Source organism: Anoplolepis gracilipes, chromosome 5 (genome assembly GCF_047496725.1).
Source record: "Anoplolepis gracilipes chromosome 5, ASM4749672v1, whole genome shotgun sequence".
Taxonomy (NCBI): domain Eukaryota; kingdom Metazoa; phylum Arthropoda; class Insecta; order Hymenoptera; family Formicidae; genus Anoplolepis; species Anoplolepis gracilipes.
Window position 1 is genome coordinate 6,882,718 of NC_132974.1, and position 21,036 is coordinate 6,903,753.

The 21,036-nt window shown below is 37.0% G+C and overlaps 1 protein-coding gene across 2 annotated transcripts; it reads left to right on the forward strand.

The window, feature by feature from the left end:
- Window positions 1-217: 217 nt before the first annotated feature.
- Window positions 218-21,024, forward strand: LOC140665652 (uncharacterized). 2 transcript variants are annotated; one of them, XM_072891990.1, is made up of 8 exons: window positions 218-482; window positions 9,236-9,282; window positions 12,230-12,366; window positions 13,433-13,648; window positions 16,430-17,106; window positions 17,268-17,470; window positions 17,546-17,711; window positions 18,092-21,024. In XM_072891990.1, the coding sequence occupies exons 2-8, from the start codon at window positions 9,243-9,245 to the stop codon at window positions 19,956-19,958; spliced, it is 3,306 nt and encodes a 1,101-aa protein (XP_072748091.1). In that variant the 5' UTR covers window positions 218-482; window positions 9,236-9,242; the 3' UTR covers window positions 19,959-21,024. The 2 variants fall into 2 exon arrangements, with proteins under 2 accessions (XP_072748091.1, XP_072748092.1); XM_072891991.1 differs by having other exon boundaries at window positions 17,549-17,711.
- The last annotated feature ends 12 nt before the right edge of the window (window positions 21,025-21,036 follow it).

The window sequence follows — 21,036 nt, forward strand, 5'->3', positions numbered from 1 at the left end:
GACCCGGGGCCCGGGGCCCGGGGCCCGGGGTCTCAAGTCCGCGAGAAGATTACGCCAATGCTCGGATCAGACCCGAAAGACGCCAATGCACCGCTCGATCCCTCCTCCACCTTGTCGTCGGTCGTAGAAAGCTCTCAACCAGACGATGGTGGTCGGAGCACAACGCTCCTGCTGGTGGCTTTTCCACTTCCATCGCGCAGTCTTCTGGCCGGACCGGACGCCGCGATCTCGCCCCGCACCCGCACGAAAAACCGTCTCGCGCGCGTATCGTCTTGTCCTGTCTAGTTTAATTTTCGCCGTCCCGCCGAAAAAAAGAAACCAAACAGCGAGCATTTTCTCGGGACGTCGGAAACGTGCTCGCATCTGCTCGCTCTCGTTCGTAATAGAATTTACCTGTGAATTTGCATTTCAAGTGCCAGTCGATGTGAAGACGGTGGTTTCATGAGGAATTAGCGAAGAAGTAACGGAGTCGAGAGAGACAGGTTTGGTCCCTTTTTTTATCTTCGTTTTGCTCAATGCGTTATAAATTACATTCTCCGCTCTCGCGGAGATATAGGCTGCGTAATCGAGGGTATCGGGCAATTTTCAAAAACACAAACTTGAATCATTCTCCATTTCGGAATAAGGCTTTCGCGACTCTCGCGATCTTGCGAAATCTCCATAGTGTTAAATCGCTCGTTCGAGAAACGCTTTAATCTCCCGGTGAAACGCACCGATGTGTATACCTATATGTTTTATTAATTTCAGGCGCGCAATATTTATACTTTACTTCGTATCTATATACGCGTTCGCTATTAAAAAGAAAGCGAAGCGCCGCGATGTTTCGACGAACTTAATGAAATTTGTATTACCTCACCAACCCTAATCATAGTGTTTATTTAGAAAGAGTTCTCAGCTCCTGCCCGCGGTCAGAATATCATTGTTCTCTTGCGACAGTTCATGTAAGTTGGCCCGGGGGAATAGCCTCGAGAGAAAACTCGAGAAATTCAAAGTTAAGATTTTAAAACATTAATATTTATCTCTAATATTTTTACTCTCTCTCTCTCTCTCTCTCTCTCTCTCTCTCTCTCTCTCTCTCTCTCTCACTCTCTCTCTCTCTCTCTTTTTCGTATCAGTTATTTAATTATAGAAATATAATAATATGTTTACCTCTGCCTATTTATAAAAAATACAAATAACCCACGTATGATGGGTACGAGTCATCCAAGTGAATCGAGGAAAGGATATACAAAAACGCGAGCATTAAACCGAGCCGCTTCGGAGATCGCAATAAAGACAGGACTTTCGCTGCTCGTCGCATCCTGTACTTCTTCCTGTTCAGTCTTTTTTGCATCATCGTGGCAAGATGACAACGAGAGCGAACTGGTTTTATCATCGAATTTGTCACATCAGACTTTCCACTCGGCCGATGAGCGCGAAATCGAAAGAGTCTCGCAAAGTATCGCTTAAAAAAATAGCGCAATATTCTTGATCCTTTTGCGCGATATTTACCATCGCGAGTAGTCGAGCGATTGCGTTCTCCAGCAAAGTCACGAATTTCTAATCTGCTCGTCGGGAATCGCGAGTAACGAGAAGAGAGTTCGACTTAAAGAGAGACGTATACTCGAACGCGCCGCACACGTGCATGCACCTTCACACATGCAACGGCACGCACGCATCGGGCACGCATTCGTGCGCTCGCTCCACGAATCTTATTCCCGATGGAAACTTTCGTCGGTCTTATGGTAATTTATTCGTATTTATCACAGCACAGGAAATAAATCATATACGCCATTGCCATGAAATTGCGAGAAAAGTTTTCGTCGACGTAAGATCTTAAAGATAAATGAACGAGTAAAATAATTAACTAATTTAAGCGGTCGCATAATTAATCAATGAATATTGCGAGACGATAGAATAAAGATTTCGAATCGCTAATAATTTCAATCTCTTTGCCACCTGTGTGAGAAAATACCATTGAGTTTATAAATTATAAAGCGTTCATCGATTTATTTAAAGCAAGACATTTCACAAGCGAGCACTCACTTAACTTTCAATCGAGAATCACGATAACAACATATCTCCCTACCTTCTCTTATCGTGTATTTATCTAAATCGAGAAATTATTTTGCGCGTATGCAAGTTGCTACGATCAACCACTTCATCGATTAGGCGGGATAAGTTTTCCGTAACCTCGACGATACCTCAATCGACCCGTTCTCTCTCTTTCCTCGCCTCTCTTCTACTTGTGTAATTTATCGTCTCGCTTCGTCCAACGTGTTCTAACGCGTCCACCACGTTCACTTTCAATCGGTGGATTCCGCGAGGCGATTGTATACACGTTCGAAAGTGAATTTAATTTGCGAGAGGAACGCGTTAAAAGCGACACGCCTTGCCAGCTCTTCCTAACGAGACCCGTCCTTTTTTTTCAATTCCATTGGGACCATTTCTTGCGCTTAAAACATCACGATATATTTTCACCACATCTCTCGAATCGCTCGATTTCAACGATTAAAATTAAAACCGTTAAAAACCCCATCAGAAATTACGATAAACAATTGTGTCAGACAATTTTCCAATGTTCGTTCTTGCATAGATTCTTGCATAGATTCTTCGCATTCCTATAAGAATCTTTAAGTACCTATATATCTTCGTAATGATTTCGGACTCACGAGGGGCAAGACCGCAATATGCGCGAGAATTTTCGCCGCGCGCGAGAACGTCGTCGTTATGTAATTAAAAAAGTTTCATAATCACACGGTCGTCCGTTTTCTTAGCGCGCCGATGAATCGACGACGGAGGGTGCAGCGACAGCAGCAACACGTGCTCTCCCAATGTGCCGTTTGCGGGATCTTTTTCATAAACAATATTGCACAGCGCCACGGCGTTACGACATAATCCATGTCCGCCGTCGCGAGCAAGAGCGAGCGACGGTCGGCTTTCTCCCGATACGCCGGCGGAAAAATAAACGAATGACTTCGCCATAATCGAACGCCCGGATAGTTTTGCGATCCGCACGATTTGCGACGACGGCGACGGCGACGAAATTCCATTTCGATCCGTCATTAACGCCGGCTAAAAAGGTGACGATTAACAGAGGGAACACATAGTAAAAAATGTGTACCAAGGAAAATATAATATGTAATGATAAGACATCTTTTATTTATAGACGTATCGCGCAATATCTCTCAAATAATTACACGAAAGATACGGTTACAAAAGGGTATAAATAAAATTTTGCTCGCTAATGATGACATTGTTTGGTTTAACAATCTCGATAATTGTTATCTTATATCTTCCAGCCCACACACTCCTCACTGTATATAATAATTTCTTGGAAAATATAGTTACATTCACGGAGAAGATGCTGAATAAATGATTAAGAGGATAACCCAGGCAAAGGTGTACAAGTTCGGAGAATGTATATATGCATAGCTCTCTGATTGTGAGTAGCGTGCAAATAAAAATAACAATATGCATTTGAAGTTACTACTAATCACTATCAAGTAAAAACAATCGTTGTAAAAAGTCACCATTGATTGGAGAGAAAGCCAAAATTCACAAATTTAGTGAGTGCTAAGTGAGAATTGTTATTGTTTCCTATTGATAAACATCATTTTTTGATTTATCACGTTTCGTAGAAATTTGAAAAATAAATTGTTGGTGCAACATGTAAATTTTAATTGTTTGATAGAAATCAGACTTTTGAAAGCTCATGGCGTATCGCCCGAGGACAAAACGAAATTTGACCATCAGCACTTTCATAGTAAGAAAACCAGACCGGTGATCGAATACGTCAAGAAGCAAAAAGTATGTCACACCTTTGCACGATATGTGACGATGTTGCCCGAGTCTACTTTCGATAAATATATTTATTTATTTTGCAATCAAAATGTTGTGTATGCAGCTGGTGCAGAAGTAATAAAATAATTTGTAATTATTACTATATAAATAAGGACAGATGTATATAAGTATTTCTATCTCAGGATTATTAGACGTAATCTACTTTATATCATTGTAAAAGTTACATACGTAAAAGCCTACAATAAAGTACATTGTATAACTTGTATGAATTTATAGCGCGATAGGAAGTTACCATCGAAACGCCGTAAAATATCTCCTACATGGACCCCCATCGATCTCATTGTGCTCTCTTCTCTAACAAACAATCGTTCGCACGGAATAGGAAGAGCAGGAAGAAGATAGCGGTGAAGCACCGGCTTCACGACACATTAATCGTACTAATTATACACGAACCTCTCAAACACAGACCTCTCTTCTTAGGGGAGAAATTCGTAGGAGGCGAAACGGCGAATTCGTTCGATTTTTCTCTCCGCTCGCTCTTAAATAATATACTTTCGAATAGTTTCGCCAGATATATCAAAACGGTATCTATTGCGCGTTATTAGCACCTCGTGCTTACGTAAAGCCTCGTAATGAAGCGTGCAAAATTATTAATCATCTTGATATTATATTAATGCCTGATCCTCGAAATTGAATCGATGTAAGTTGAAAGCGCAACAAATATCTAGCTTTTACTAAGCAGATTTAAGAAAACCGCAAAATTAGCTTTTTTTAATTATTATCTTCATATTTTTGTATTTGTTGTATTGATCTTACACAATAAATCAACAAAACAACGTAAACGATGCTTTACGGTCGAATAAATTTTATTCTCAGTAAGAGTGAAATTATTTGTTCCAAAGCCAGTTTCTCGTCTGAATCGGCAAAAACGGCCAAAACACTTTCCGATTGATTCGATCGAATAAATTCTGAATCGCTGCCCGAAACAACAATTTTTGATAAAAATTAAGACTTTTGACTAATGCGCCAAAAAATTTGAAAATAACATTTTAAATGACAGAATATAAGAAAATAGAATTACTATTAATAATCGATAATATTAATAAAAATAACAATTAATTCGATAAAAATATTAAATGATATTATATTATTGCGCAATTGCTTTGTAATAAATGAGGTTGATTGAATTTTAATCCTAATTTAATGCCTGATCATTAGAGCGTACAATAAACTTCGTGAGTGCAAGTATTAGAAACTAATAAATATATCACTACAACTACGCATATATTGATTCGTTAAACTTGTTTTCCCACAAAGAAAAAATTCTATATATTTCCTTTACATGTAAATTAATAATATGTTATTTACAAATAACATATAAAATTAACTAAATATACACCCTCATAGAAAGTTTATAAAATTATTGAAAAATTTCTAAATTCTAATTGGAGAAATCGTTCTAGCGTTAGAACGGAAGCTTGGAAACACGATATGTTGGCGAGATAAAACAAAAATTATAACACTTTAAGAAAATCTAGTATGGAAACATAATAAATTTAAATTTAAATAATAAAATTAAGAAGAAAAATTTCTATTTAACATGTGTGAAGAAGCTCTTATAGCTGCTTATATCAGAAACAAGTAATATTATAAGCAGTATATTATAACGGAAAGAAATAAAAATACATTTTATCAAAATAATTTTATGGAAATAATTCAACTTTTCAAATTTAATTTGCTCTTCTTATTTAGCATTAAGATATTTTTCTGATTTATTTTTCATCGTAGCATAACAAATTTTATTTTCCACTCTACTTATTGCTTTAACGCTCTGGAATACAGAGATAATTTCTATGCAGGCATTTCTATATTTAAATATAAAATGTTCATGCTTACTCATTTTGACATGAAGCCATAAGTCATTCGCAAATAAATATATATCCGTAAAAAAAAATAAAAATCGATTCTTGCATGTTTACTTCACTCCTGGACACAGCTGTGCAGAATCGCATTTTGCTCGTATCTTTCGAAAATCCTCAATGCGGCCCTGGTGCTCGTCCAAACAAGTTCAACGTTTCATACTCTACACACAACCACATAGTAATCTACATAATTTGCGAAGGATACTTCTTACGCGCACGCACGATCAACAGCTCCCGTTGCGATTATTAACGTTTGCCCTGCATATGTTTGCCTTACACAATTGCACACTTTCTACCTACAAGGCAAGCAATGCTTGTAACTAAGGTAACAGATACCCTACGTGCGAATAGCATGATACGAAAATTAGAATGGCGAGAGGTGTTTGGTTTGCGATCGATTCATTGATATAACGGATTACGATAAATCTATTTCAAACAAGATCCGCTTTAGTAAATATTACATTTATTGATACACATATTCTGACTCAATCTGACTTAGTTCACTGCTTTATGAGAAAGTGAGCAAAACTCGTTACAATGAGATCAATTCTCTTTTAAAAATTTTGGTTACTTTATTGTGCGTGAAAAATATCGGTTCTTCCTTTTATTAGAAACTATTGCAAAACAATAAAAAATTGTGTCCCTAAACTACACATTTGTATCTTTGGTTCTGATATTTGGTTTCGTGGTATTTAGCTTCTAAATGTCAACCACCAGCTGTTTATGTAAATTGTGGCTTCAAGCGGCATTGCGATAAATTGCTAAGTCACATTTAATTATAGGATCTTAAATCAAATTATAGTTTGTAGTTTTCCATATTAATTACAACATCTTATCATATTTCTATGTATAAACAGCAATTCTCGTTAACGAGAAAAAGATTGATATTCTCGAAAAACGAAGAAAATTTTCGTATTAATTTCGCAACTTGCAGTATGTAATCGCATCTTTTAATTAACGTTTTCTCTCATCGTATCGCATTGCATTCGACATCAGTCGCATAGTTTTTTCTCGGTCGACGATTAATTCAATAATACGCCTCGGAGCGAGCATTCGAATAGCACGCACGAGGAAATGAAAGCCTGTTATTTCGGCATACTGTACTTTTGAAGGCTATCGAGTTTTGTAACCACGCCTTAGCTCGTTCAAAAAATGTCATTTGTCACATTTGAAAAAAAGCAAATAAATTTTATAGAAATTATTATTAAAAAAAAGAAATAAAATAACTAAACTCAAAATTACAAATACAACTGTCGGAATATTATGATTTATTTTTATTAATAATGTTTATCTCTTTTTTTATAATTCTCTTTTAATTTATTCAAAAAAAAAAAAAAAAAAAAAAATTAAAAACCTCTTAAACATTCTTCGCTGCACACTTGCCAAGATTGACTTAAGAAGTCTGATAAATCAAGTGACTCGTCGTACGAGCCATCACTTCCGGTGACCTTTAGTGAGCATGGCTGACCGTTACTCGCATGTCGTAACATAACGTAATTTACCGTAAGCTAATAGTATGTGAGTAACACATTCCGTATATAACTTGACAAAGAATACATCTTCGAGAAGAAAAATATTAAATAGGCAATAATAGATACAGCACGGAGATGTATTTAGATTGTATCTCTCTCTTATTGCTCACAGAATACGTAAACTCTTTCAGCAGTATGATAATTTTTTTTAAACTTTTTTTTCTTCACGTACAAATATCCATTTCTAATAATCATAAAAATGTCATAAATATAAAGATACAAAGATATACACATACGTAGATAAATGTCGCCGGAAAAAAAATCAAATAAACAAGAACAAATTACTACTCATTACGAAACGCAGTATTATTATTTGCTGAGTAAAAGAATTGTCCGAAATTATATTCATAGATTTCGTTAAGATTCGAGTCTCATTTGCGCAGCTTCCGGATAAAATTAATCTTTAATCTGGGGAAGGGATGTTTCCCATGCTTCTTGAGAACTCGCTCTCGTTGTGACACAAACACAGGGAACAATTACGAAAACTTGTGTAACTGAATAATGCAGTCTTGTATGGTTTTAGCCAACGGGGGAAGCATCCTCTCTCTTTCTTTCCTACTTTTATAGAAACGATAAAAATCTATCTGAGAACTAGAGCGCGATAGCGCACTTAATTAATACGAGCATATACGCGGTGCACTGCGTGCGATTGGCTCGAGCGTTCCACATTTCTGTGCGGAAACCGAAAAGTACGTGCGAGGAATCTCTCGCGTGTATTATATTTACGCTTGAAAATTACATGCCGCGCCTTTCTGCTTAATTAAAGGCGATAGACCGGAATTGAATTCTGTTGTGCGTTTTGCATTATGTTGGATTCATTTATATAATCAAGATACATTATGTATAGTTAGACATATAAATATATAAATATATAGATTTTATATTTATTGATGAGTTTCAAATTTATTAGATTCACTGTAATGTAAATCTCATTAACAGACCGAGTATAAATGTTAACAAGTATATATTTTAATTAAGTTTATATATATATATATATATATATATAAAACTAGTATAATATATATATATATATACTCGCCTGGTATATAATTACATCAAGTTCACAAGATTGATAATCTAATTTGATGTTGAAAGATTGCAAGGTTACTTTCACCAGGCGAGATAAAAAAAATAAATTTTAAAGGCGTGATGACGGTATGCAAATTATCGACAACGATTGGCAGTTTGGAAAAATGAAGAAGTCATTTACGAAGACATAATTTAAGTTAGGATGAAAAATTTTTTTTCAACTCCTTAATAAATTTTACAAGTAAATTACATGATATGACATCTATGTATATGATATACAAGAACTATATAAAAAATTTAAAAAGATTCTAATGTAAATTCAAGATTCGGAAAAAGGATACAAGAATGCAGTACCTATCGCAACAGCCTTGCGTGAAATATCTAGCATAATGAGTTATTGAATCAACAGACATTATCACAATTATCGCATCGGGAATCTCTTCCGAAAGATTTTGCTAAGCAGACGCGTGCGTTGCAGAAGCATACCCTCTAGTAATTAAACATTCGCAATCGCTACTACAAAGTCACACCCGATATTACGTGATCGCGCATTTATATAACACCCGCATTATCCTTGCATTATATGGTTAGCAGTGGTGACAGCACAGAGAAAGTTCCTATCCATTCCCATATGCTCAAGCACCTCTACAGTCTACGGCTATAGTGCTAAGGCTCTTTGCTTTGATTATATTCGCCGATTTACAGTGACGTACAATTGACTCTCAACACCCTGAGGAATTTTACTGACATTTCGCAAATAGAAACTTGTTTATCCTCCAGGATGTTTTGCGTAAAAAAATAACAGCAGGGAAATATCAATAAAGATAATAGATGGAATTTTAGTGACTTAGTATTTTCACCCTTTCTTTTTTTTTACACTATATCAAATGATTTAAGTTTTCCACTTAACATCTTCTAATTAAAGTATACAAACAATTAGCTAACACGAGATTAATTTATTTGTTACAGTGCCAACATGCGGGAGAAACGATGGCTGCTGCTGCTCGCTCTGTACGGTAAGCATAGGAGGATAACCATTCTGGAGGATGATTCTTCGTTTCTCGACGATCATGTTTCCCCAATACTAAGCGGAGCTTGTCAGCGGAACTTTTACTCGATTTCTACTATTTCTCGAAATCCTGTTTGTGCCGCTCCGCAGAAGAAAGAATCTCCCCTTGTCCATTTCGCGATCCCCTCTAACATTATGTCTTTAGTATTTTTGGACTTTTCACGGCCGTAGTGGAATGCCGAAGAGGCAGTGGACGACCTTCTACACTCGAGAATTTTAAGTCGCGCACGTAGATCGATTCTCACCGCGATTCATCCGTGCAATACAAAACAACGACTACCTTCCACGACGAATGAATTAAGTTGTGTATATGTGTATGTGAGATGGATAATTCAAAAAAAAGTTATTATATTATAAAAATGTCTGTTAATATCAAAATGGAAAAGAATTGTCTATTTGAAAGTACATATTGCCATATGAAAGTAAAGTAATTAACTTAAAAATTGTAAGACAAAATATTTCTCTCATATTTTGCTCACACAATTGTCAATGTTAATAAAAAGCTCGTAAGAAAGTTTTGACAGACGAGTTTTATGGATCGTTAATCAAAGGTACCGAATGGAAAAAGTACTGAGCCCCGAATCGTCGAGTGAGACAAGATTTTTATTAATCTCTTTCATCTTATGTCAAACACACATTTGGTATTCGTCCTGCGATCGTGGCTGTGTGTGATCCGCAAAAGCATTTTACAAAGAGGTTCCACGAAGAAAGGAGGACCTGTCGTGAATGTCAAGAGGGCCATTTTCTTTGTCTCGTCGTGAGGCATGTAATAATTTTAACAGTTCGAAAATTCAAATTAAAATATTCAGTAAAATGTACATTAACGTCAACTTGGCATAATCGTTTCATAATCGTTTTATTGCAATAATAAAAAAATTCAAATCTAATAAAAATAGGAAATTCCGTAAAAATTAATGTGCCGGAAAAGAGATTACTTCACCATTGTTTATAGTACACAATACAAATGCGTATTACAAATTGAAATCATTATCGATTTATTCCACTCCATTCCATTAAAACAATTTAAATCAATCACGGTTAACATTTAAAATGTTTTCTGACATTTTCTGCTTCTTAGGAAACCTTCGATTCAAGATCTTTAAAATCTCGCTTTAAAATCACGAAATAATTGAGAGGTTGCTATTCTTATAGCATCGTAAAAGTTTTACGATAATCATATAACGCTATATAAATTTTACAACGCTAAAGATAACTAATGTTTAATCATTACTATGTATTAGACGCAGAGGTAATACACGTAAACGCGTCTCGTAGCATCACAATTTCTTAATGAAAATTATCGATTGGGTTAAAAAAACGTGGTCACGCCCGCCAAGAAAAGAAAAGGTCAGGTCATTCCCATTCGCTCGAGATTCCGCGTCGTCGATAGACAATTGGATGAAGCAATTTATTTATGCCGACATAGTTAACAATAGTGATTTCGTCATGAAAACAGATTTACTGTAACTGTATGCATGAAAGGGGAGCACGCCCACGTGTTAGCATTTCTCACAAACGGAATGTGAGCGCACTCTCATAATTCATTTTTATACAATGTCGGCTTGTGCAGCGCGGTTTCTTATCGATCGCAAAGCCTGGAAAAGTATGATTCCGTTATACGATCGGTCGTCGAGCCATGCATATTTTCAACATCACTTTCGAGGACATCCACTTTCCGGTCCATAAAACCGCGTTCACGTAGCGCAGTCCTAATCGAACGTGCCGTTTTTCCGCATGTATGCGCACCATATTCGAGAATCTAGAATGTGTCGAAAATAACGGGAGCGAGAAGCATAAAATGATCGTAAAAACAACGATTACAGGCATTATAAAAATACCTACTCGATTACTCGCTTGTAATTATTTCTTCACTTTCACAGTATATATTAATTAAGTCAATAAAGTATGTATCATTTATTAATTCTCGCTGCTCTTTCTTCGAAAAAAACGATATTAACGTATTAATCAAATATATAGGACATAAATCATTGATTATATTCACGCTTATAAAGATGTTACGACCTCGGAAGATGAAATATTAAAAAAGCGAGAAACAAAAAAACCTCTTTTTCTTTCTTTATCTTAATTCGTACTTTGCAAACTGTCCGTACTTCTACGTCTTAATTCCCTCAGTTGCTAGTTTTCAAAACAGCCTTGAACTACTTCAAAACAGTTACAAGTATAATTCAGTAACAAGGTCTTCGGAGGCTAATGATTGGAAATGGCCGTTAAACATTTAGATTTTTTTCACTCATTTTAGAATTTAATAATTAAATATTAATGTAATATAAAATAAAGAATAAAAAAAATATAATTTAGAACCTATTAAAAATTAAAAAGAAAGAGAGGGAAGAACTTAATATAGATTATATTAATATAAATTAAACAATAAGGAAAATAAATAAGAAGAAAATTGAAAAATAAAAACTAAAAATTCATGAAGGACATTGATTGTAGATTAATACACAGTATATATTATAAGCTTATTATGTTATCACGTATATGGTTCGATTGTAAATCAACGAAATGTGGAAAGGAAACGATCAATAGACAGCCTTGATCCGTTTAAGAACAATTACCCAACCGAATGCACTCGCTCTCGGTGAGAGAAAATTACAACACTTATGTTAGATTCTCACAACACTTCACGTCCAAGTTTTGCAACGCCGACGCTTCTCCGCGATTTACGTAATCCGTGGATACGTATAGTGGCCTTTTTCCTTAATGTATCGGACAACTCATCAGAGCCATCGATACTCCTTAAGTAATAAAAATAAACTATATTTACTTGGAACTGATTCGTGATTATTCTTCTTCTTTCAGTCGTGATGCTGAGTTATTCCTAAATCAACGCTCTCGATAACGAGATTGAATTTTTTTTTTTATATTTGTAGGAATATTATTAGCCCACGCGGTCTCTGCAGCACTCAAGGCCAGGCCAAAATTTAAAATTGCGACAACCTCTACGACGACGACTACCACCACAACTGAAGAGCCTCACGAGGAGGAAAATGAAAACGCAAATTCGGAGGTACATATTTAAAAATATATAAAAAGATTACCAGATTCGTAACATAACTCACAAAATAAGATGATTAATTCTCAAGTATTATCTAATAGTTTTTAATTCAATATTTATCTCATAAGCCCGGATTTTAATGTTAATATTTATGATCAATCTTAAATTACAATTCTAAATCAGCGATTGAAATTGACATATGGTAAATGCAATGAATTCAATTTACTATAAATGTTTTGTAACGAAAAATTGTACATTTGTATAAAAACTTAATTAAAGTGAAATTATGTCTAATTCTAATGCTAGATGTTCATATTGTTCTCGTGATGCATGCAAAATACAATCGTCGAATGTTGCAAGACCGATTCAAACAGTCACATCACATGAGTACCAAACGAGTTCTGATTTCGTAAAACAGAGCTTCTTTGCGAATAAACCTCGTGATATGCATATACAAAACGAGACATAAATTAACCGCTAATTAAACATTTCGCAAAACATTATACAGCCGCTTTGTGACAAGTATTATGATAAGATGAATATCGTGCATCGTGTTCTAAATAACAAAGACATCACTGTGTAAAACGTTGTATGCGTAAATTTAATTTACGATCGACTTATCAGTATCTAAGATATCTGCGGAGGCGCCGCGGCACTTCGATTAATTTATGTCAAATAAATGTAAACTTTAAACTCACGCGCACGCGACAAGTTCACCTTCGCACACAAACGAGCGAATGTGACATCACCAAATCGAACTCGAATGCTCATCGCTAAACATTATTGCACGGCACACAGCGACTTCTTCGAGCGTAAAATAACTTTTCTATCAGATACTAGTCTGTCGAATGCGAGCGCTTTTCCGTCCACGGTTGTACGGAAATTGTTATTACGACAAAATCGAATCGATGCTCGTAGCTCGCATTTCCCGCAGCGGAAATGAAAGCTACATGAAATGTGACATAGACATAAATTTATTAAAGGTTTCAAACCTTTGATATATATACTCGAGCCTGTTATTTTGTAAGATTATGAAAAGTTCAAAGTCTCAAAAAAATTCTAACATTTATTCTTCCAGACGACAACTGTCGCGATCGAAACAAACGGAACGACCGGGCACACTTTAACAGGAATTCCGCAAATCGATTACATATGGGACCCGAATCTACCGCGCGAATTAAATGGCTATAATCTCAGTGATTATCCATTTTATAATAGTATACCCGAAGATATCGATTTCAAATGCGACGGCTTGCACGACGGCTTCTACGCCAGCGTGCCGCACAAATGTCAGGTAATTAATTTAATAATACTTATATTACAGAAATAATATCTAATCGGGATAAATTCAGCACGACATGTATCTTTGAAAATAAAAAAGAAAGATATACACAATCATAATGCGTGCGATTCGACATCGAAGGATGCTCATTACATTGAACGCAAAAAGCTTCATCGCTGCTGCTTTGTAATTAGAAACATATAATTAAAACAGTAATTAAAAATATAACATTAGAAATATATAATTAAAAACAGGTGGTAAGTTAGAATTATTTCTTTGGCAAAAAAAACTGATGCTGTCAACGCTAACCGCGGTGATAGGAAAGTCGATATCGTTTGAATAAATTTCAAAGAAAGATCTTCTGGACACGGCGATGTCTCCGTCGCGTAATAAACAGATGTCAATGATCCGAGAGTGTTGCTTCGAGTTTATTGACGTTTCTAGCATCAGTGAAAAACAATAATCATGATCCGATGTGTACTAACGATAATCAATCTACGAAGAACTTGATTGATAAGCATCGACACCCGACGCGAGCAGCCATGAACGAAAGTGAGTTCTCGAACGAGATGCGAATGCAAAAAAATGCGTATCGATTGAGCACACTTTTACCAATCATCGCTGAGAGCGATCGTTTCACCGTGAATCCTGGCATGACGGGATCGGCCTGAAAAACGACCGATTGAGAAATCATCGTTGCAACGACGCAAATTTATTTGCCTCGTTTGAATGCAATCAAATTACTCTTACTCTTCTGATGTAATTACCATATATACACGAACGGTAATTATTACAACTATATAGAAGGAAGTGTAGGCGAGATCTGACGTAATACCTATTATACGAAATTAAGAAGATTAACATCGCATTTATTAATACAGTATAGTGAAGTCTATTTCGATGATAACCAACGAGTATAATAATATATATTATACTTGTTGTACACTCCGTAATTTGTGCCAGGATAGAACGATCGATATTTTCGAAAATTGTCAAATAATTGGTAGATATACCATTATCGCGTCGATTGTAAAAGCAACGACGCAACACGAGTAGAAATCGATATCGAAAGTGAAAAATGTTTTACTGGCCGCAATAACAAGGTCGCGGTGGAAAGAAGCCGAGGAAGAGGACTTTCGTGGTCCGCTACGCTTCTCGTCCCTGACCGTTCCGCGATTCACGTGCGCGCGAAAATCCTACGATTGTGAAAGCGAAAGATTGCAAAGCAACCTCTTTCCGATGTACTCGGTTCAATCGTCTCTTATCGATCATTTTCACGGGGCTGTAGAACGAATGTACCATTGTCATGCAAATATCGTAAGCGAGATTCGCCGGCCGAGACGCGCTCCACGTGTGACGTTGTAAAAAAAAAAAAATAAAAAAAAAAAATAAAAAAAGAAAAGACGATTTACATTACTGTGCGGTTTGTAAAAGATTTGTCGCGGAAGAGAAATTGGGAAATGAGCAATTAATTCGCCGCACCGGCTTCCTGCCAGGAAATCACTCGCGATCGCTTGGGTTATTTTCTGATCTTTCCCGTAGCCCCGGGCAAATTTACAATTGTAATGGCCCTGATGATTAATGCTTCCAAGCATGATCGATAAAGAACATCTACGGAAAGATAATACGGAGTAACTTATTATTAATACGAAACTAAGGATGTGAAAGATATCGTACGGAAAAACTCGTCGAATAAAGAAAGACGCGTTCTGAATAATTCTAACGTCAATTCTAATGCAAATAACTGCAATTTGTTTTCAGCATTCGGCATAAAGGAAGTTCTGACAAACGCTTTACCAACTTTCCACCATAAATTCTTTACAGAGTTGAAACTACCGAGGACCAGAATTTCCTGAGAGAATCGGTGTTTCATATAAAATAAATTTTGCCGAAAAATATTATCAAATATTTAATAGAATGCATTCTCGATAATTACAATTGTAACAAACTAAAAGATAAGTCGAAACAAGAATATATTTCTGGCAAAAGTTTTATATAACAACTTTAAGTATACTAAAATTATTCTACACCGCGCGAGGCTCATTAAACGCGCGATTAAGCATTCAATGATCGTCTGACATTTACATGGCGAGTTGAGTAAGATTCATGATCTATTATTGGAGGAGATCAACTCCCCTTCTTTTTACAAGAATCTTAGTGAAACGATGTCGGACACTTACCGAAAGGATGTGCTCTAAATGATTCTAGATAATTCGCCAGATAATTCACTAGAGTTTTTGCGTTCCAGATAATACAGCGAGCCCTCCTCGCACACTAACTCTTTTTTTCTCTGTCTCTCTCTCTCTCTCTCTCTCTCTCTCTCTCTCTCTCTCTCTCTTTCTCTCTCATACCGCAGGATGCACATTTATGTGACTCGATGCAATTATTTGCCGTCGCACACATGTAGCCGCCGTGTGAAAGCTACGTAGCGTGCGGTAAGATCGCTCACGTTCGTTCGCGGTGAAAAGTGTGCTAAAATCGTCATATCGACGTTTCGTTATCTGAAGAAGACGTAACAAAGTGATAGCGAGATTTTCAAATAAACATAAAAAAAAAAAAAAAACGACCAAACATCTTGAAAAATCTCGAAAACCTGACATGCGGCGCCAATTCGTCGCCCGCTTTCACTCATCGATCGATTCGATTTCGTAAAGTTTATTCGTCACAATTTATTTCACTGGTCTTAACGATCATCATTATAATAATTAATATGGTGCTAATTTAAAAAAATCCGTTGATAACGACCCGTGTATCACGCAATCATTCTTATCTCGCTTGAATCTCTTTTTCAAGGTCTATCATCACTGTCTCTTTGGCACTCGCTACGACTTCCTGTGCGCTAATTTCACGGCGTTTGACCAGAAGACCTTCATCTGCCACTTTGTATCTGAGGTCGATTGCGCCAACTCTAAGAAGTACTGGCATAGAAACGACGCTCTTTATCAAGCAACTACAACTACAACTACCACGAGGACCACCGTAACGCCGGTTACCACATCAACCAGTCGACCGGCCGTACGTGACCGAATTCCACCCAGGAGAAGACCACCGGCAAGAAGGAGACCCTATGATTATTATGAGGAAGACTACTACGACGACGAATACGGTCGTCCGCGAGACTTTGTTAGTCGAGACGAATACGAGTACGACGACCGGAAGTACAGGCGTGATAGGGATCGCGAGTTCAGAGACCGGGATCGCGATCGCGACTTCCGGGAGAGAGATTCGCCATCGCGCGGCAGAGATGATAGAGATCGAGATACCGCTAGAGACAGATACCCAGGTAGAGGCAATAGAAGAGATCCATCGAGATCAAGAGATTCGTTGGAAGATGATTTGAGACCACGAGGAAGAAATCCGGATCAAGGTACTAGATCAGCGTCGAGGGAGACAGACGATTTAGATGTGTACGATCGACGACCAGAATCGAGAAACAGAGATACCGACGATCGAAGATACTCTGATAAGAGGTGAGAGGGAACTTGTTGATCTCATCTGATATATATATTAAATAGGATAATATTTACATGTGTTTTTAAATCTCTCTCTCTCTCTCTCTCTCTCTCTCTCTCTCTCTCGTATTATTTGAGTACATTTACAAGATTTAATATTACATTTACGTGCACGTTAGGTATAGAGATGATTATGATGATAAGGAACCTGTAGCGCCTTCGGCGAGTGCAACGTCCAACGCGGAAGGTCTGGTGAAACCAGCTGTGCCCAGTAGTAGTTCGGTTTATGCAAGACCGAGAACGCCACCCAAGATTAGACGACCGGTACCACTCTCGGAGCAAGATAAATATGCATATAAAACCACTCCTGCGCAACCAACAGGTAAAATTGATTTCTCTTCGGAAAGTAGTTATTAAATTGCTGTTTAAAAAAAAAATAATTAAATTATAATTAAAGAAGAACCACGACGACGACCGGTAGATTTGGTGGAAGATGATTATTACGATGACGAATTGGAGGATGTTAGACCGATTAGAAGACCGCTCAGAAGAAGGCCCTCGTATAGGGACAGAGACAGAGACAGAGATTTTTATGAAACTCGCGACAGAGACCGCCCTCTCAGGTAAGGTAATTTACACAACACTAATAGATACAATAAACTAAACTACTAAACAAATCATATTTATATAAAAAGAGAGTGTACTAAATATTTAAAAAATTAATTATATACTGATTGAATCGTAATATTATTAGTAATGAATCATTATAATTGTAGGTGTAAAATCTCATACTGTATAAATTATATCAAGATATTTCTAATATATTATACAATCATTGACATATTTTTCTATTAAGTTTTAATATAGAATTTTAAAATTACTTTTTAACAAAACACGGTTGCTGCAAAAATCAATTTACGAAAGCTTAACGCGACCATTAAACTTTACATTAATCGTTAATTAATTAATAACCATTGATGATAATAATTATTAATTTTTCTAGAACTCGTTATCATACATCGCCGGAAGAAATACGACTCAGAACACATCAAGATCGTTCAAGAGATCGCTACTACGATCGAGAGAGGGATCGAAGTAGAGACAGATCTTCTGATCGTGGAAAAGATCGTGGTTCCGAGAGATCTTCGGATCGTGATCGAGGAAAATCGCAAGATTCCGAAAGACCCTCAGATCGTGATCGAGGAAGATCGCAAGATCCTGAGAGATCCTCGGATCGCGATTCGCGTGGAAGATTGCAGGATTCCGATAGGCAAGAACGACCATATTCGCCTCGACTTCTCGATCGCGAAAGAGACACTGAACGACTGCGATCGTCCTCGAGATCGAAAGATCTATCAGATGGCACTGAAGCATCCAGAAGACCGAACTCTTACGATCGAACAACCGAGAAAGCTACTACTACCACAACAACAACTACAACAACAACGACCTGCTTACCGGAACAGTTTATTCACAAGTCTGAAGTAGACACTAAGGATGCGATAACTGATCGATCAGAAAAGCCATCGTATCCGGAATCGTATTCGGAACGGCCATCCAGACCTATTCAGACACAGAGCGATATTCAAGATTATCATAGAAATTTGTCTGGCCAATCTCAGAGAACGTCTCAACAAACGGATTATCAAGACAAAGACTTGGAAAGCAAGAATGAACAGAGCCATCATCAGGTCACATATACGGACGAATATTTGTCGGAATATTATGACGAGCCACTGGAAGATTCGTCTCCATCTCCCCCTCCACCTCGAACTGCCGTTCGAATCGTAAAGAGGCCTTTCTTGCCATCTCGAGGCGGTAATCCTAATCCGAGAGGATTGTTACCAGTCGGTTCCAAAGCGCCGCATTCGTCTAGAAGAGAGGAAGAAACGACTACTGATCATCGAAGCGCTTTAGGCGAAAACGAGCACAAGAGTTATTATGCACAAGAGGAACAAGAAGATAATAGAAACACCAATCATCAAGAATCACACTTAAAATCGGATAACAAACAGTATGATGCTTACAAAGCTATTCAAAGTGATATTCAGAAAAAGCAACAGCAAGACGAATATGACAGCGCGATATTTAGACCTGTGCTACGAAGACCGATCGAAAAGCACAACGAAAAGGAGGAAGAAGAGGAGGTCTCGAAGAGTCCAGAAGATCTGTCAAACTTCTCCAAAGGATACTCTACTCAGAATCAATCTTACGATTTACGCAATCATCAAGATGAGAGTCTAACGTCCAAGTGGACGGAAGATTATTCGAGCGACAAGTACGCGAACGCCGGCAACGTGCAGACCGGTTCTCCGATTCGTAACAAAGTCAGAGCAGGCGTAGAGACCACGCCAAACATTTACAGCTCGACGTACAAAAACGAAGAAATCCCGGACCACTTGCCTTCAGGACCTGGCAATTACAGAGTCAAACAGAAAATCAACGAAGTAACGCATCGACTTCAGGATATCCCGGAGAGTGAATACGACGTTACTCTAAACGATGCCCTGACGCCGACCTTGATTCAGGAAGCCAATTTGCCAAGTGGATTCGTCCTACCTATTCACAGACAGCAACTTGGTAGAGATGCTGTGCTACAACCTTCTGAAAACAATTATAAACTCTCCAGACCGATTAATCATCATCATCAGCAGCAGCAGCAGCAGCAGCAGCAGCAGCAGCAACAGCAGCAGCAGCAGCAGTATTCGCATCAACAGAAATCGTTTGTTCCGAGTCCTCCATTCCTCCCGCCAAATATCAATAATAACGATCGAGCCCGAACGATGTATTATAGGACACCGGAAGCTATACAGATCAGCGGGGCGCAATACAGACAGCAGAGACAATGGCAAGACTACACCGTATATTGACGGATATAACATCGTATGGTGTATCATATACGAGGAAGAGAAATTTTATCTTGCTTCACGAGCGATAAACGACTAATTTATACTGCCACCGATCGACTTATCTTAGGAAAGACACTTTCGTGAAAGAAATTATTCACTTCTTTCTTTGAAACTGGCTTTCCGCGGACAGACATCGCGCGTTTGACACTTAGCCTTGTAATCAAAGATGATCAGTATCTTTCGTTCCAAAGAACGCGTGACACACTCGTCTCGACGCGTCACGTCGCTCTGAGGATAGGAAATAATCTGTAAACGATTCAGTTAGCTATTGATAGTTTTTAAAATGATAAACTGTTCATTAAAATGATAAATTGTTCATTAAAATAAAAAAATAGAAATGAGAAAGATAGATTATTGTATAAATCGCAAAATGCCACACTATTTAAAAAGAAAAAGATAGTTCAAGTGAGAACATAAAAATGAGGTATTAGTCATCTTGATACTTATGAATACTACATGATTATTCACATAATAAGAAGCAAAAACAAGATTAATATTCAACGATATAACATCAACCATAGATAATTCTAAGAAATTCTTCGCTAAAAAAATTCTATATTATTAGATCCAATTGCAATAATGTAAATGCTGCAAGATAATGTTTTATAGTAAACTTGATGTTTCCTCTAGTAACGTAATCCAGGAATTAAACTTGAAACATAATACAATTGGATAATCATTTAATTTGTGATAATAATTAATATTATTCACGATAATAATCGATATGAAATCGAAGTAGAAGTTGAAATGTTAGAAATGCTGAAAACCTGTATCTCAACTCTATTCTTCTTAATACAAACTTGTAAATAATTGCATGACTCTATCCTAGGTATATTCGTTATATTGCAAGTTATACTGTAATTCAAAATACAATATAAATATGTTGCCTTATAAAAAAATTTTATACATTAAATCTTATCGTGTGTCAAATTTTAATTGATATTATTAGCGGATAAGTCTTCCTGAGCGTGTATCTTGTCTTAAAGCTATGTCGATATTTACGTAATAATATAAAAGAGTGAGGAAATATACGTACCAT

Excerpts from the sequence above, each read along its gene's own strand:
- LOC140665652 (XM_072891990.1), top strand. The coding sequence starts at position 9,243 with ATGCGGGAGAAACGATGGCTGCTGCTGCTCGCTCTGTACG. Across the intron at positions 9,283-12,229 it reads GCTGCTGCTCGCTCTGTACG|GAATATTATTAGCCCACGCG; the intron begins GTAAGCATAGGA and ends TTATATTTGTAG. Across the intron at positions 12,367-13,432 it reads ATGAAAACGCAAATTCGGAG|ACGACAACTGTCGCGATCGA; the intron begins GTACATATTTAA and ends TTATTCTTCCAG.